We start from the raw sequence: 18,805 nt of genomic DNA, 5'->3' as shown, positions 1-18,805 counted from the left end.
CTAGAGGCTGCTGGAATAGTTGAACTGTATGGGGCTCAGTTGCCGGACCTCCACAGTTCACATATAGACTCTGCCGTAGATTACAGTTGCAGTAGCCTCATAGCAGTGAATGGAGTACCGGTTACACAAGCACACTGGTGTTCCATTCACAAGGAGACTTTAGGGGGGGCTTCCAGTCTCTCATCCTCGTGGTCACTGGAGAACATGGGGTCAGTGATCAGACACTTATTCCCTATTCGCAGGACAGGAGATAATTGTCCATAGTGGCACAAACCCTTTAAGGATCTTTTTATGGATCAATATCTGTTCGTTCAGAAGCACATGTGTTATATAGTTACTTATCAATAGAACTTTATATGTGCTGGATTATCAGACATTCTGGCATTTCATTGCTATATAGAACTCTGCCTTGTAATACTACTGTCTTCTGGATTCCACATTATAATCTATTATTTTGCTGAATTATCTAATTTTCTGGATGGTCAGCTGCAGTAATAATTGAATTTCACTGTACTTTGTTCTCCCTTCAGCCGTTAAATCAACCTTTTGCTTAGTGCCCCCCATAGATTATATACAGCAATCTAGAGTGCGGATGTCCAAGTTGGATATTATCTGTAAAATTGATATCCAGCTGTTTTGTTGAAAAATAAAAAAAATAAAAAATCAGTTTTTGGCTGAGCTTTACCTCTGCTATGTTTAGAGACCCCAACTTGGCTACATTGATTTTTGACTGCCTGAAAGCCATCTCCTAATTCATCAGAATCTCAGAAGAATGCTCTTTCCACCTCTCTGCTTTACTCTGCTTATTTCAGTATTAAAGCCTATCTCCAATTATATAACAAATTATCATAAATGAATAATACTTGTGACTATAATAAACTTTGCAATATAACTTCTTATTAAAGAAATCTGTTTCTGTCTTCACTTAGGTTGCTCTCCTCCACCTTATCTTCACTTCAGACTTTTTATTTATATACAGTCTGCCTTGATATTCACCTTTCACATAGAAGTCTATGGAGAGGGGAGGAGGAGGGTGCTGTTGTCACTGCCTAGTTAATTGATTTATTGCCTCATTTTGTGCAGAGTCTTCCCTTCAAACATAGAAGTGTTAGAAAAACTTCCTGTCAGTGTAGTTGAGTTTAGCATTAGTTATTTCTGAATCTTTTCTAGCAGCCTCTCCATCCCATCCCATCACCATATATTTCTATGCAAAAAGCGAGGAAGCTTATTTCCTTAATAAGATATATTACAAAATTTCTAAGGCCTAGTTAAGATCTGTGTTTGGCAATCCGTTCAGGGAGTCCACATGGGGACCCCCCTGAACGGACTACTGAACACATAGGCAAACAGTGAGCTCATGAAAGCACACGGACCCCATAGTCTATAATGGGGTCCGTGTGTTTTCCTCACGGTGTCTGCATGGAACATGCGGTCAGAAAAGTACTTAATGAACTACTTTCCTGTCCGCATGACTTGTGCGGAGACCGTGCGGAAAACACACGGACCCCATTATAGTCCGTGTGCTTTCACTGCTCACCTCTTGTCAATGTGTTCAGTAGTCTGTTTGGGGGGTCCCCATGTGGACTCTCTGAACGGATTACTGAACGCAGATGTGAACCAGGCCTTACACTCAGCTATATTATGTATTTATGAAATATGGTTTTAGATCTGGAGATATTTTCCCTACATCAAGGACAAAATCGTGATTAATATGCAGTTATACTGCCTGTAAAATGACCCTGAAGATATCGGGACGCTGTCTTTCCCGTTTAAGCAGTGGCTTGCAAAGGTGTGAAAAGTTGAGGCTTTTCTACCCCCAAGGTATGACCAGTAAGCTATGTGAATTCCAGGCTGCAGATAGAAATGAGATTTCTGGCATGCTTTTTGCACCGTGGATCCTGCTCTCATGTTTATGCAGTTGCTGCCTGGTTGTTAGGTTTTTTTTCATTGTGTTGGTTGTGCTTGGAATCTGTTGCATGAGCAGCAGTGTTCGCGATCTGTCTGCTTTGATGTATCCGTGATTATAGTGGGTACAGCTGTTGTGCTGTCTCTTGTAAATTCCGTGGTACAGCTGTCGGGAGCTGTTCCTTGCGGATTGATAGTCAGCCGTGTTTGGCATATGACTCTGGTGTATTATACGTCTGCAGTTGACAAAGCATGTCGTCCATATATACCATATACAGAAGTGCTCTATATCAGGCTTTTGTAATTTTATATCAACGTTCACACCAGATATTTCTAAAAAGTAGAATTACCTGCTAGACTCCTTCCCCAGCTCTTCACAGTTTCTTTACTAATGCCAGTCTTCACTGAAGTTCTAGCATTCCCTTCACGAACAAAGAACAAGATGTGAACTGCTGGAATACAGAAGATAAGTGACCTTCTTTGTCTCTTCTCTTCACCACCAGAAGGACATAAAACGTGCATGCTCATGCAGATTCTCCTCTGCTGTGTGGGAAAGAGCGAGACATGGGATATTTTTTTTCTTTTTCTATTATGGCTTTAATAGAATAATGGCAAAAGGGCAAAAGTCACATTTTGGGACCTTGGTGTATTGTGTGCGCAGTTATTTATGGAGTTAGTCGTACGTAAATAGTTGTCAGCTGATGGTAGACACTGGCATTGTCATTGGGATGGCTTAATACTAATAGGAACACAAGAACAGTTCTAAATTTGTGACGTTTTACTATGTCCAAGCAAGGGAAGGGTTAAGTTAAACAGGTCCTGCACCTAAAGGTTTTATAAAAACTTTAATAATGTGGCAGTAAGAAAATGGAAATTGTGCTTAGAATACTGATGAGCCTCATTGACCTTCTCTGCCCTCAGCTCAGTGCCAGTATGGAGTCACATAAGGGTACATTTACATGTAACACTTTGTAACTGTTATGAGAAACCTATATATGTGATACAACTTATATTGTACAAAAGACATTGACCCCTTTTGGCTCCAGGGCCTGGTTGCGATTGCTGTCTCTGCATCTCATAGCTACACTTTTTACTGGTTACTGTAGTTCAGGGGGGTTCAGAGGTGGCAGATGCTCTTTAAGTGATCAGATCCAGTCTGCAGCCACTAGTGGGCGCTTCTTGCTAGTGTTTATACACTTAAATGTTGCTGTGGCCAGAGACAGAGAATTGCATCAAATAATCTAAGAGTCTTAAGGCCCCATGTACACTACAGTGTGTATAGTCCGAGGGGGTTTTCAATGCTCAGTCCCATTCGTTGGAATATAGAGCATTTCCTATCCAGTGAGACAAGGGAACACAGTAGAACCCCTATTTTGAAATCCATGCAAGACTGAAGGCACAGAAATATCTTCAGAGTGCCTTCTGGGGGGGGGGGGGGGGGAACCCCCCTCTGCTTGTGAAATGGATATGTCCATGAAGCCTAACTGTTTAAATAGCTGCTGAGCCAGTACCAATACTCTGCAGTGTTGTCACTTCTACCTATGTGACTGTTGCAGCCATTACAGCCCTCAGGGATCTCTTGCCACTGATGGCTCCAGCAGTCACATCTTTGCTGCAGCCAAATAAACACAGCAAGGATGCTGCATCAGCTGGAGAAAGTGTCACTTTATGCTCCAGAGCTCCCTCTAGTGGCAACTGCCAGAACACTTATCCTCAAAATTAGACCTTTAAGGCTATATAGTGAAATGAATTTGCACTGAATGTTGACTTATTATGCACTAGGGTGGACATTCACTTCTTTGATTTTAGAGGGGGAAAGCAGGTACTTTGAGTCAGGTAGTAGGAAGCGTGACGGAACTTCATTCTCCCGATTTAGGTTGCAGAGTTGAGATCCAAACCTTTCAAGCAATGTCTGTGTCAGGAATATCCCTTTAAAACTTCAAAGGATTTTTCAAAGAGATAAATTATGACATACAATATAGAAACTGATCTGTTTAATATGTGATAAATGTCTAATCTTTGTCACGAATGGGAACCATGTACCCTATTCTCTCTTAATTAGTAAAGGTCCCTGTAATAAGATACATGTTATAAATATTGTGGGAAATCCATTTAATCTAAAATTTGCATAATTCTAATCTTACATTTGTATGTGTTCAGTAGTTGGAATATTTCTGATAATGATTTTTTTTTTGGCATTGAACTGAACCATGTGGCCTTGTATGGGAATGCCTATTTACAGAGTATATGACCTGTCCTATCTAGCATTAGTACATATGACCGAACCTAAGGACACAGCAGAGTAGTGATGGAAATGGCTGATAACAGAGGACAATAACTTACACGGTCATTTTTGGGGTAAAGTGGTAATCTCTACAAAAATGGGTTTGTATTGCAAAGGGATTGGATGGAAGGGACAAGTCTCCATCAACCCCTTCCTTCCTTCCTTCCTTCCTCTATCTCTATGTACATCTCACTGTGACATAATAAAAATCCTGTGACCTGTGCTAGCTTGCCCTTATTTTGGTTATGATTTCGTAAGGGTGTACGCAGCATTGTTATCGGTGGTTAGGTAAATATCATAAGCTTTGACCGATTCAGAGGACCTGTCACGGTCGCCAATATTTGCCTGGCACCAGAACTCCTCTAGAGCTGCACTTGGATCCCCATACATTGTCTTCACCAAAAGCCCTACAGAAAAGACAAGGAAGTTTGCTTTGTGTGTTCCCATTTATGTCAAGCTATGCTGTTTTCACACAACACACAGGCGCTCTCGGTTGGCTGCATGCCCTGCTTTTATAGCTTACTGCCTGGGTTAAGCCAGAATCTGTATAGTTGGCTGATTCTGAGGATCTAAGAGGAAGCGCCGTCAAATTTCCCCCTTTTAAGTAAAAATTTTTTTTGATGTCATGAATAATATGAGCCACTTGCCACCCATCTTTCCAAGATTTCTGAATGGCTTTTTATTTATTATTATTATTGTTATTATTATTATTATATATATATATATATATATTTTTTTTATGCGCATGAGTAAATGCTATAGCAATTCATTACTAGGCATCTCAGTGGAACTTCTATTGTTATTCCTTTTAATTGTTACCCAGCTTTCCTAGGCACGTATCTAAGGGAATCCCTGTAGATGGCATTACGGCCTTGCAACAATGGAGTTATGAGGTTAAATATGACCAATGCAACATCTGCATGACATTTGTATGATCTCCCCATGTCTTTAAGGTACCCTGATTATTTTGCACACTCCAAAGTCTTACTGCTAGAGTATTTAGATTGTGGGCCATACTAAGGCCAGTACAGTGCTGTGGAATATGTTGGTGCTATAGATCTACCATACACCTATTCCGTCCGGTGCTTAGTAATTGTTTACCTGTGTTTGGGCCATTGCTCTGTCCCTAATAAATGCTACTATAAACCTGCACAGTCTCCGAGATCATGAACTCCTGAGCTTTCTGGTAAAGGATGAGGCTGGCTCCTGGCAGACCGGCAGCTGTGCTAGCCTTGTACATATATGGGGCAGCTGCAGCGCCAGCTGTCGTTCGCTGTGAATCATACGGCAATAGCTGCTGTAAATAGACCTTAGTGGAGTAACCTAATACCTGCCAGCTTTTGGCTTTTGCATCCTTACTGCGGGACCTCAGATCACTATCGTACTCTACCCCCACCACCACCTCAGTGTAAAGTTCAATGTGCCCTCTAAACAAAAACCAGCATTAAAAGGATCCTGCGTATTAAATAAGATTTTCCCATTTTATTCTCATTCATCATTTTTCTTAATTTAGCCAGATTTTTTTTTCCTCGCTGTTGTTTAACTCCATCAAGGGATCCATTGAAGAGATATATTGGTGAGAGGGAAGTGCAATCTCCAACAGAACGGGCGATCATTAGTGGTGTTTACTACAGTAATGTGAATTTAGAAGCCATTAACAATCTTGTAATACAATTAATGGGCCATAATCCCTTTTTTAAGTGCTTATCAGGAGAGACTGGCAGCACGCTATGAACATGTGGGGAGATGCAAAGAGCCAAATGCAATATATAAAATGTTAAAATGAACCAGAGAGGATCCACTGAGAGTTGGCTAAAAAGCCACGCTCTTGTCATGATATATTCTTAGAAAAGATAAGCTGTTCCTTTAAGATGCCCATGTATGTACCAACAATACAACAACCGTTAACATATGTACGATATGTAATAAAGAGATTGGTTAGAGCATCATTTGGAAGTGATAATAGACTTCCATTGCTTCTTGACAATGTTTTGGGGTGTAGTGAGAACTGTATTTAGATGCCGTAAACCTTTTGTTCCTATTAGTGATGTGTATGCCCCCCAGTCTAAGGGGAGACCTCTGCCTACCAGCAAATAGTTGATTTCTGGGGTTGACGCCATGGTCAGTAAGTCAGTCCGTTGTACACACTTGAAAAAGGGTTATTAACCCAAAACGCGTTCTGTGTTAGATAGACGAATTGACTTGGACCAGCGCACCTCCTGCCTCCTTCTTTGCGTACCCGTTGGATTTGTCCATGGTCAGGAAGTCATTTTCCATGTGGTCAATGCATAGGTACTAATATATTTTATGCCAGCTATTCAGAAAAAAAAAAGGCTGTCCATGTGATACATGGATGGCTTGAGTGCATAAGAGCAAGCCTCTCAATAGTCCATAACGCTGCACCTCCCTACCTTTCCACTGTCATCTCTATCACCCAACCTGTGCTCTCCATTTGGCCAATGACCTAAGAGTAACATCTTCTATTATCAGAACCTCCCACTCCCATCTCTAAGATTTTTTTCAGAGTTGCACCACTTCTCTGGAATGCTCTACCCCGGACCATCAGGTTAACTCACAACGTCAACAGCATCCTAAAGACACATCTCTTCTGGCAGGCCTATATTTCCTAATCCAAGCTCTTATGCAGTTGTCTTCTAAAACTAACGCACCTCTGTACACACTCCCCCTCCATTATACCATAGGACATATTCCTTTATCGGACTGTAATCCTGTACGACCAGGCACTTTGAATCTGTTCAGAAGAGGACACTGGCTGGTGACCAATTCATACAACTTTATTTGTATTATAGTAACCCTTTTCATACAAAATGGCTGGTCCACTGTATAAGCAAAGCTACCTCTTGTGCCACCGCCATTCCTATTGCCTGAATAGAAGTATAAATCTGTAATGTCTCATCTGTACTCGAGCCCTATGATTTATAAATTGTCTTGTCAGGTTAGGTGACCAGCCACCACCATCACCACAAGTCCGATGTAAATTATGCCATCGATTACCGCAATGCCCAATCTACAGAGCAATAGACTGCACATCTAGGCGTGGAAGTCTGCATAGTGTCTATGTTCAGAAGTTTATTAATGTTGCAGTCTGGGGCCATAGAACAATAAGATCCTCACTTATGATGAGCACATGGCATAAAAAAAGAAATATCCAGCGACTATAGTGGAATCTGGCCAGCGACGTAAAACTTATTGCCTGACTGAGAGTGAGCAGCTGGAGCGATGAGGTTTTTACATAGTTACATAATTAGTATAGTGCGAGGAGGGGGCTTAATGGGTACAGACATAGCTTCCCCTTATTAAGCGCTTCTAAAATTAAAGGGTCAGTCTACTGACAGATACTTCACAAGGCAACTTTCATGTTCACAATAAAAATTTCACAATAAGAACATAATACATAATTAAAATACCTGTTGCCCTCCTTTCTAATGCGTCTGGCATGGTTCTCCTTATTTCTAGAAGATGGCCACCAGCTTCTTTGGTAGTCTGGGACACTCCTCCCTGAATTTGAGTGGACTAGCTGAGAGCAGCCATCAGTGTCTCCGACTACCAAAGACTAGTGTGCACAGAGTAGTCTGAGAAGCCGATGGGTAGTATTCAGAAGTGAAGAGTCAATCAGTCACTTTAAGGAAGGCAAAGACACGAAGCCAGAATGATCATCTTAATATCGATCAGCTCAGAAAGACCGGGACGATTCAATATGGCTAGATAGACTGTGGGAAATTTATCCGAAGCATTGCCTCATGCCTTATGTGTATCTTTTAAGATTGCAGTACATAATGGCCCTTGTTGTCTGCAGGAGGACTAAGCACAAGAATAATGTATTAAAATCTGGCATATTCCTTCTACAGGTACTAGAAGATAATGACTATGGCCGGGCAGTGGACTGGTGGGGTTTGGGTGTAGTCATGTACGAAATGATGTGTGGCCGACTTCCCTTTTACAACCAGGACCACGAGAAACTCTTTGAACTCATCCTTATGGAGGAAATTAGATTCCCTCGCACTTTATTACCTGAAGCAAAATCACTGCTCTCAGGTTTACTGAAGAAAGACCCAAAACAAAGGTAAGAAGGTGAACGCCTCTGGTTCCTTTCACTTTGATGTTTCTTGTGTCACAAGGAAAAAAAACAAACCTTGCTTTCGTAAAAGTGGCGTGAGAGGTGCAAAAACGCTACTTGCGACAAGTATTATCCTGCTGTGCCCTGCCATTAGAAGCAACACATATAGCCACAGGATGACCTACACACATTGCTGATCTGTTAGGGGTATATTCATACAGCAGAATTTAACACTGATTTTGAGGCAATTTCTTCTTTAAAATTGGCACAATATTCTGGCTTCCGTCTACCCCCCATATGCAGTGGCTCCCCAGATTATCACGCCAGCAGTTGGGGCAGGGTGTCACTCCATAGCAAAGGCAGGATTGATCTGATCTGGGTGCGTTGTTATATATAGAATTTTTTTTTCTTTTTTGGCATTGAGTATATATTTGAGACTGAACAACCCCTTATTAAAAGGGTACTCCTATCATAAACTTGCTTGATAGGTGTCTCTGGGACCTGAAGTTATTGAGAGACTGACCCCCTCGTTCACATCAGCGTTTGGATTCTGTCTGGGGGAGTCTGAATGGGACCCCCCCCCCCCCCCAACGGAATACCAAGTGTAAGTGCTGGTGCAGTAAAAGCACATGGACCCCATAGACTATAATAGGGCCCGTGTGCTTGCCACAAGATCTCTGCAGGGATCTTGTGGACAGGTAAGTAAGTAGTTCACCATTTACTTTCCTGTCCACATGATTCGTGCAGGCAGTGCACACAGACCCCATTATAGTCTATGAGGTCCATGTGCTTTTACAGCACAGCGCTTGCAGTTGCATTTGGATTCCATCTGGGGAAGTCCGCATGGGGACACCCGAATGGAATACAAACACTGATGTAAATGAGGCTTAGGGTCCCATGACTCTCCTTGTTTAGCTATTTCTTTAACGCCCATAGACGTCAATATCCAAAGCTACTGCCACCTCTCCATAAACTTCTATAAGTCAGCACAGGATGGTGAGGAGTATCTCTTTATAAGACTTCATGCACACAACCAAGTATGCGCCGATGTTCCAATCCGATACTTTATAGGACCTGCTCTATAACTATCGGAAAGGAATGAAATCTCAGAAGACCATCAGACTGCAGACTTGGTCATTTGCTTGCATAAAGCTTGAAGGTTTATATGGTGATATGTATCATGATGTATTGTTCTCTTTATGGTCCATATATTTGCCTGTTTATAGGTTAGGCGGTGGACCAGACGATGCTAAGGAAATCATGCAACACAAATTTTTTGCTGGAATTGTATGGCAAGACGTATATGAGAAAAAAGTAAGTATTATATATATGGACTTGTATCCGTATGCTTTATTTCAGTACAGTCCAGAGATCACATGTATTCATCTCATTTTTGGGCTGTCCGTGATATGGTCAAAATGATTTTACAGAAAATGTTAAAACACGAAAATTTATACGACTAGTTCTGAATTCTGCACGGAAAATGTCCTCAAAACAGGAGCAGGATAGTTTGTACATCATCTGCACTGCAATACCCCCCTCCTTGTCACAAACGGCTCCCCCACTCCAGAGTGAAGAATGGCACAGCTGTTGCTGCTAATGGCAGCTGTGTTGGCACACACATGCTTGGCAAGGGGGCGGAGCGTCCTGGCACAATCTGTGGAGACTGTGCAGCTTGTGCACACTGGATTCCAGAAACCAAGATGGTGCAGAATGTCCCAAATTTCTGATACAATGCAAACCATAGTCCTGCCAGTCAGCACTGAGAGGCCCGCGAGAATGGGGAGGGGGGGTTGCTGGAGTGTGTGGCAAGCTGTCGCTTCTATAAATAACTGCTTTCTAAAGTACTGCGCTGTTCACATCAGGTTTGTGGTTCAGCAATGAATAAATGGTATTATAATTATAAGGACTTAAATATTTTATTCCCTCAATAATTTGCAACCAGGCACATTCTTTTTCATGTGTAAGCTTCCATTGTAACATCAGGTGTAGGATACATCTGCAGCAATGCGTATGAGCAGCCGTCTACCACAATGGATATTGCATCCTCGTATTCGGAGAAACGTAACCCCTAGTCCACATGATCACTTAATATTTGCTACAGTTGCAGTGCAGTTTAGTAAAATAGTTCCCATATACCCAAAGGTGCTGCTATAGGGAGATCTCAGGTACCAATTGCTTCTAGGCCCAAAAGCCTCTATACAGCATGACATGAATATTATAGATCGCACATGGCAAGCCGGAGACCCTTTTACCTATAATATTAGGGCCTGGGATCTTCAATATACGCCTGTGAATAAACCCTATTCGGTAATTGTAGAGGTATAGGTCTGTTCACTTCTGGCCGCAGTTACTAAGAATGTCCTTCTGTCCTTCTCCTGTTGTTTAATGGAACAGTTTTACACATAAAAAATGATTGAAAATCTACGGCCATTTACTTATATAGTCAATACTATTATTGAGACTTATATTGAAAAGTGGACAGAAACTGGTCTGTTTTAATACAACAAAGGTATGATCAAAGGTGATGTTTACAGCATCATGGTCCTTTCGATGAGTAATGTGTAATGCTTCATTTTTCCTTTGGTGGCGCTGCAAAGAAATTGGATACCTAGTTCCTGGTTTTTCTATGGGTTTTACATCTGATTGTTGGGGTCTAAGCAGGGGGACACTTTAAGATCAGTTTATCATGAAAGGATCGATTTAGCATGTAGGGATGGTGTAGAATGAAGATCCATTTAATTGTCTCTTTAGGTCTCAGAATGTCCACAAAAATTCATTTCTGATGCAAAACATTCATTTTGGGTTTAATTAAACCAATATTTGTGAATTTCAGGCTAATCCACTACATAGGAATCACATTAGAATCCATTAATTCCTATGGGGTGACTGCCAAGTTTGATGTGTGACCATTATTCTTAGATACAGCTCGTGACTGTCTGGATCCCTTTAATAGACCAGGGGAAATACTGCTAGGGCACGATCAGATGTGTAAGCGATAGCGCTCTGGATGCCAAGCTGGTCCATTACATTGCATTTACACTCTCTCCTTTCTGTTCTCAGCTCGTTCCACCTTTTAAGCCACAAGTTACATCAGAGACAGATACAAGGTATTTTGATGAAGAATTTACAGCGCAGATGATCACTATAACCCCCCCTGACCAAGGTATGTGTTATGATGGTCACCAAGTGTCGGGGACTACTCTATTAATATAGCTGTACATTGTATATGGTAACACAGACTGCATTATATATCGCATATATTACATAAGCTTCTATATTACTTATTACAAAATAAAGGAGCCGTACATGAACTCAGTTTATTAGAGCTGCAATACAAGACATAACCCAGTGACGGATGTGACAGTGTTTGTAAGAAAACCGCATTTGTTTTTTTTTGTCCATCCCCTTTAAAGGGGCTCTATCATTTGAATAACGTGTCTCTCGTATCGCTCCTGTACAGTGACCTCTTGGGCATGCACTCCCTTCTGAGCGCTACTGCACATGCCCAAGCACCATTTTCTTGTGGACAGTGGAAGAAAACGCACAAGAAAATGGCGCTTGGGCATGTGCAGTAGCGCTCAGAAGGGAGTGTTACTGCACATTGCCCGAGATGTCAATGTACAGGAGCGATATGAGAGAGACGCTGGAGGCGGTTACACGGAGAGAGGAGGAGGAATTTTCGGAGCTCAAGCAAAAGAGGGGACTGTTTGAAGGTATGATGCAGGGCGTGCACGGAGGCTTGGAGGAACGGTTTTACCGGTATGTAATAAAAATGGTCGGGTCTTAAAAAAAAAAAAAAAAAAAAAAAAAAAAAAAAAAAAAAGTAGCAGCACCTGAATAGCCTTTTTAAAGGCTATTCAGGCATATGACTATCAAAAACCACGTTATTCAAATGATAGAGCCCCTTTAAATCTGCATCTATAAATAGTTGTAGACCGGATACGCTTATAACACTTAGATGCTCGGTTGTGAAAGTTTGTCTGGTAAGAAACTTCTTTCCTTCACTTAGGAGCCCTATCTTTAGAGTCATTGCACACAGAGTTTTTTGGCACTGATGTTGATGCTGAATCCGCCTCAAAATCCGCCTCTAAAAAAAGCCTCCCAATAGAGTTCTACTAGGAGGCTTTTTTTGGAGGCTGATTTTGAGGTGGATTCAGCGTCAAAATCGGTGCCAAAAAAAAAACCTCTGTGTGCACTGACCCTTAGAGTGGCTACTACTCAATAGGCCTGGGCCCATCTATATCTTATATGATCACGCATTCACTGGCCACTACGTAATTCTGTTGTATACAGGTTAATGTGTAGTCAGCCGCAACCATCAGATCTGCTTGACCCGCAGTGTTTGACTAGCGTTATTTAAGAAGGGATATATTAGATAGACAACACTTCTTATTTCATTACTTTAGTTTTCTGGGTACGGCACAAGTATTTGGTGTACGCTTCTAGTAACCTATTATGACCTGCCAATATTGAGGTTATAGAGGGAAAAAATCATTTCAAGTTTTACAACAGTGCCACCAGCAGGCTGAAAATACTTACTACATAAGATGGAGAACTCTGATGGGAAATGCACACATTCAGAAAAAGATTTATTTTTTTTACTGGTTGTTATCCTCTGAAAAAGAAAAAAACCTGCAAGTGGGTAGCAGTGAACTGGAGGGCAGTATTGTTATATATATAATGATGGAGTTTCCCTTTAATACGCACAGGCCTATATGTGCCTAGTTTGCTGTATCACCCCTACCATGCTAGTGGCATAAAGCAATGTTTGAGATTTAAGGCGTACTTTTTTTCTTTTTTGGTCTCCATGCACGTCAATAGAAATACACTGATTTCTATCGACCAAGGTAAAGCTGTTGCCCATAGTGTTGTGTTTTTTTTTTTTTTTTTTTTTTTTTTTAAAGAAAGGTTGCAGGTATATTGCATCACACACGTGGCATATGTTGTGCCTGCCACCTACCAACCGGCAGCAGACTGCATCATCTGGCCCCGGCTCCATATATTTTAGACCTATAATTATCATTAGGGATTATGCACACGACCAGATTATGCTTCTGTTTTTCTACCATGCTGTTATGGGTCTGCTTGTCAGCATAATCTTCTAATGTAATGTACCTCCATATAACTTCAATTTTTTTTAAATTAAAAATTGTGACTTGCTCCATTACTCATCACGCTGACTTGTTATACTGACTCTTTTTATGACTCTGTGCCGGTGTGAATAAGCCTTTAATGGGCACAGTGTTTTTGTTCTATATGACCACTTTTGGCTAAGGCCTTACATTGCGTAGTAGGGTAGCAGTGTAGTGGATGGGAGTTTAAGAAATCCCGTACACACTGCAGAAATAAACACACAGCAAAAAGTGTCTTGCATTGCTGGTTTGGAACGTGCATCATGTCAGCTATGGCTGTGTATTTGTCAATTTTTGCAAAACAAAGGGAGAATGCTGGGGACAGCCCCCTGGGAATTGCAGCATCCCATCCTGATTAGGCCCCAATGAATGGGAGTCATTTTTGCAGGCGGATTTTGTCCACTGTTAAAAAGGAAAAACATCACCTTGCGGATAGGATTTTTTTTTTTATCCTAAGACCAGGCTTGAACTGGCCCACTGGTGAATCACATGGAGGGCCCCTGAGCCAGGTAGGCCCCCAGCTTATCCTGGCATGGCGCAGTACACTTAATGGGGCACATTTATGAAGACTGGTGTTTTTAACAACTCTCTACCGATCTGTACGTCTGTAGGGGAAATCTATGCTAGTTCGTAACTGCCATAGGTTTCTGGTGGGTTGAGGTCCACTCTCTTAACACCCTCGCCACAATGCTGTTTTGTAAAAAGTGGTGAAGGAAAAAATCCCAACTTTATTTTTTTTGCCAAAAAAACGTGCAAAAATTGCAATTTTTCATGCCATGTACGCCCGTTTACTTAATGCAGATGCTCATGGTACAACATCTCAACCAGGCTGTGCATTAGTACTGGGGAAATTATTTAATATACCGCTCAGTTTATTTCTATATAGTGTAGACACACTGGGCGCTTGAGTAGATGGAGGAGGATACTGGTTGGTCTGACACTGCACCTAGACGTTACCTCAGTCACACTGCAGAGGCACAAGTCATCTTGCAGTCTTTCTGCTGTTGTGTGGGATTTGGCATGTGTCAGGTAATATTTACATGTAACTGTATACTGGGCCCCAGAGTGAATTTTAATGGTGGGCCCAAGTACAATGCTGCAAATTACATATATAAAATTATAATAAACTCGAGATTAGTTACCAACATTTGTCAATACAGTGAAATGTAGGTATGAATGCAACACCCTGTATTAGTTGCTTTAAGAAAATCTTTATCTCTCTTGCACAACGTGTACTGTTTTTAGTCACAGGATCTTGGTCTGTTCACAGTGTGCCCCTATAGCATGGCAGATCACCAGGTCCTACAGAAAAAGGCAGCCTATATCCTTTATGGCCAAATTGGTAACCGGTCTTGTTGCTTTGATGGCTACGGTTTTAATTTTCTAAGGACTGGATCATAGGAAAGATAAAAGGGAAAAAAAAATTACATACATATATGTATAAGTGATTGGCCTTCTGTCAGAGTCTTGGAGACTGACCAGTGGGAGCCTTTCACTACTTCAAAGTATGCAGATCAGGTCCACAGTTGGCTAAATTTCCATTACATGGTTTACTGAGGGTGACAATCCCATTAGCCCAAGTGCACGGGACAAGTGGAAATGTCATGGCTTACTTGTGTGACTGAAGGGCACTCAGACTTTTATGTATGCCCTATTACCATATAGATCCAAGAGTCTGTACAAGGCTAGACATAGATGCCTGCAGGGGTCCTGAAGCAGTTGGTTCCAGCTTTTATGCCGCAGTCTGAGTAGGTGGCAAGTGCCCTATTATTGAAAATGTTGCCAGCTCACACCCATGTCCCTCTGCTTCTGACATACTCCAGTCATTCAGGAAATTCAGCCCTTGATCAAAAGTTATTAAGACCCGATGCCAGATGCAAGACTTCAAGAAGTGGAATAATGTTTCACTGGATAAACTTGTTAGATGTAGAGACTACGGATACCACCCACTCCGAAGAACAGAATGCAGCCTGTTAGAACACGTGTTTAGCGCTATTCCCTCATGTAACCTCACAAGCTCTCAAAGAGAAGGCTGAGAATTCTAGTGTGGGGAATAAGAAAGTTCTGAGGACAAATCACATTTTTTATGCTAAGGGAGGAGAATTCTAATTTTCTCGAGTTAAGTACAAAATATGCAGTGTCACACCAATCGGTCTGTACGGAATTGATGGCGATATCCCAGGGCAGTATGCTGCTATCTTTGTTGTCGGCCCCATTGTCCCAGGGAACATGCACGACACTCGCTCCATTCAAGTATTAGGCAAGGGACCCCCAACTTTTAGTCAAGCCCTTTAACAAATACAATTTGAGGTCTACCTTTATTTTTATAAATTGATTTAAATTTACTAAATTCCTGTAAATTTCTTGTTTAAACTTGCATCTTTAGCTATATTTATTGAGCTGCTCTAATAAATACTATGTCTTGTTTTTTTTGTTTTTTTTTATTGTAGATGAAAATCTGGAATTTGTCGACAATGAAAGAAGGCCGCACTTTCCTCAGTTTTCGTATTCTGCAAGTGGAAACGCCTAGATGTCTCACTTATTTTTTTTTATTTTTCCTTTTTTTTTTTCTTTTTTTTTTTGTTTTCCTTCATTACAACACACAGACTTCATTTTTGGGCACTAAGTTCATCAGACTTTGTACAGGACTTTCTATAGCCTATGAATTACAAACTATGTTTGTATGACCACAAAAGAAGTTTGACGAATGTCTGGGGGGAAAAAAAAAAAAAAAGTCTGTATGTAAAACCAGTTCTCATTTCACATTTGCAAAGAAAAAAAAAAACAAACAAAAAATAATCCATCCATTATTTTTTCTATGTATGTATTATTTTTATATACATACATTCATATACATTATGTTGGACAATGCCTCACAGCCGACGTTTTGAGAATGCGCTCAAAAAGGAACAAAGGAAGAACGAGCATATCATAAATAAGAAAAAAAAAAAAAAAAAAAAATAAAGTTATTCTTCTCACTTCCCTGGTCACACTGTACCATCAACAATGTTTTATTTATTTCATAGGTTTTTAAATATTGAAAAAGTGTGGGCAATTGGATGTAGTTAGGAAGTAATAGAAGGTATAGCTAATAGTGCAATAATACAAAAAGTGAACGTGTTTTGAGTAATTTTTTTTTATTTTTTATTTTATTTTTTTTTAACCGTGAAGGGTCATTTTAAACCAGAGACCAACAAACCGGACCAGCATTATAGCCTCAGTGAGGTCAATCATCAAACAAGAGTTCTTATCTTGATGTAGAATGACAATACATATCGGATTAATTGGTTTTAGTAAAGTTGAATATGTGAAAAATGTAACTTCTATAGTTTTTATTATTGTAGCATGCTTGACCTTTAAAAAAAAAAACAAAACAAAAAAAAAACGGGGGTTTGCTTGCAAAACTGCTTCTAGATCTAGCAGATGTAATTGTGAATGACACACACTCTAGCCAGTATTTTCAAGCAAATACAAAAAAACAAAAACTATAGTTTTATGGTATAAAAAAAAAAAGTAAAACCTGAACCACTGACACAGTGATATAGAGTTGTAATACACAAGGTAAGGTAGTGCTGAATTAAATAAAAATAGAATAAAAAAATTACGGATCAAAGTCCTTGTGGTCCAAAGCAGACAAAGCTGAGCTGTGGTTGCTATGGACAACATGACCAGTACATTTTTGATAAATGAGGAGCATTCTAAAAATTATTTTTTTTTTTTTTTTTTTTTTAATTTTTAGAATAATGCAATTTTTTCTTTTCTCTTAGCTTTATGAGGCAACACTACATCTTGACCAATGAATAGTGGTATGCACTTTTTCTCATACAGAAACTCTTAGATTGTTAATGAGATTTTTTTTCTTTTTGTTACAATGTCCTGAAAAGCATAAATGTTTAGAATAAGAACTCTTCGCATGGATATATTTCCGCTCTACGTAAATTAATTTTACATTGTTTTATTGTAGTGTAAAATAAGTTGAATTATTTTTTTATTTTGTGTTTCAATGCAATGTTTTGGCACTAGTGGTTCACAACTTAAAGTAATGTGCTAAAGGTTTAGGTGGGTATGGGGAAAAAATACGACTGTCGTGGTCGCAGCTTTCCCCTCCGGAGCAGGCTCAAATGAATGGGCCGACACCGGAGGTTGCTGCCGCCACGCGGACACTGCAACTCAAGGAGCCGAGGAAGCCGTTTGAAGAAAGGGCAGATCACAGAAAAAAGTAGCCTGGCGGTCTGCACAGACCACCATTGTGAGGGGGTGGATTATGACGTGGATTACGCACCATAATGCACCCCCTAAGTGCCCGTGTGAACTATCCCTTAGCCTAAAGGAACCCAAGATCTGTGGTTAGTTCTCTAAGGCCCCACAGGCCAGAAACACTGCGCTAAAGTGCAGTGGGAAGACATCGCGGTTCTTCTCGCAGCGCTTTGAACAGAAAGTTCACAGAGTTTTCCTCTGCGGACTTTCTGTTACCTTTTATATCTATTGGAAAGCCACTGGCATTTCCGTAGATATAATTGACATGCTGCGATTTCCAAAACCGCTCTGGTTTTGGAAATCTCAGTGTGTCCATGCTGCGGTTTTTACTGCAAAGTGGGCATGAGATTCGCATGACTCCCATTCACTTTGCAAGTACGGTAAAACGCCACGATTTTTCCTGCAGCTTTCCGCCGCAGGCAAATCGCAGCGTTTTTTAGACTTGCTGCAATCCTTCTGTCTCTTCATGTATTCCCAGACGGACAAATCATCACTTCCAGGACTCTTCCTCCACAGGGTGGTCATACCAATATATGGATATGATTTAGACTTAAGTTAATTCAGTTTGCAAAAAAAAAAAACCAAACTATTAACCCTTCCCTTTTTGAAGGCATTCTTACGTTGCAGAATATTTTTCCATCCCAGTCTATAACCTTTGCACAGTACTGTGTATAGCACTTATCCGCCTTCCATTTTCCTGGAAGTGCATGGTGGCATCTGCAAAATATATTTTGTCCTTTTATTACAAAAAGTTCTATATATGACTTTAATCCTTAGTTAGTTCTACATGATCATGGCCATATTAAATTGCATAGTATTATAGCACTCTAAGGCTGCGGGTATAGGGGACAGATACTTTGCTGAATTTCTTTTAGGAAAATTGAGGAGTGTGTTTCCCTGAAAGCCGCTGCAGCAAAAAAAAACACACAACATTGGGTGGCTTTTACTGACGTGCCGGAAAGAATTCTTGTAACTTTTTTGAAACCCTCTGATAAAACCTACAGCAATAATTGAGATGGTGCGGGTTCAAAGCCCTCAGTACATGTCATTTTGTGCTGCCGGTTTTACTCACAATATGTGGATCATCCACAATGCTGCTACTATATGTTGCCTCTGGTGAGTATGTAGCAGCTTACACACTGGACA

At 40.6% G+C, this 18,805-nt stretch overlaps 2 protein-coding genes across 5 annotated transcripts in view; one reads left to right on the top strand and one right to left on the bottom strand.

The window, feature by feature from the left end:
* AKT1 (AKT serine/threonine kinase 1) overlaps positions 1 to 17,091 on the top strand; it is a 114,710-nt gene extending 97,619 nt beyond the window's left edge. For all 3 annotated transcript variants that reach the window (XM_075282679.1, XM_075282677.1, XM_075282676.1), the window contains exons 11-14: positions 8,059 to 8,273; positions 9,494 to 9,581; positions 11,331 to 11,433; positions 15,853 to 17,091. In XM_075282679.1, coding sequence (XP_075138780.1) covers positions 8,059 to 8,273; positions 9,494 to 9,581; positions 11,331 to 11,433; positions 15,853 to 15,932 — 486 coding nt within the window. In that variant the 3' untranslated portion in view covers positions 15,933 to 17,091. The remainder of the gene's footprint in view (positions 1 to 8,058; positions 8,274 to 9,493; positions 9,582 to 11,330; positions 11,434 to 15,852) is intronic.
* Positions 1 to 18,805, bottom strand: part of SIVA1 (SIVA1 apoptosis inducing factor) — a 46,979-nt gene that overhangs the window by 8,527 nt on the left and 19,647 nt on the right. The gene's annotated exons all lie outside the window — the stretch shown is intronic.

This window comes from Leptodactylus fuscus, chromosome 7 (genome assembly GCF_031893055.1).
Source record: "Leptodactylus fuscus isolate aLepFus1 chromosome 7, aLepFus1.hap2, whole genome shotgun sequence".
Lineage (NCBI taxonomy): Eukaryota > Metazoa > Chordata > Amphibia > Anura > Leptodactylidae > Leptodactylus > Leptodactylus fuscus.
Note: the sequence above shows the minus strand (reverse complement) of the source record. Positions and strands in the feature narration are given on the sequence as shown.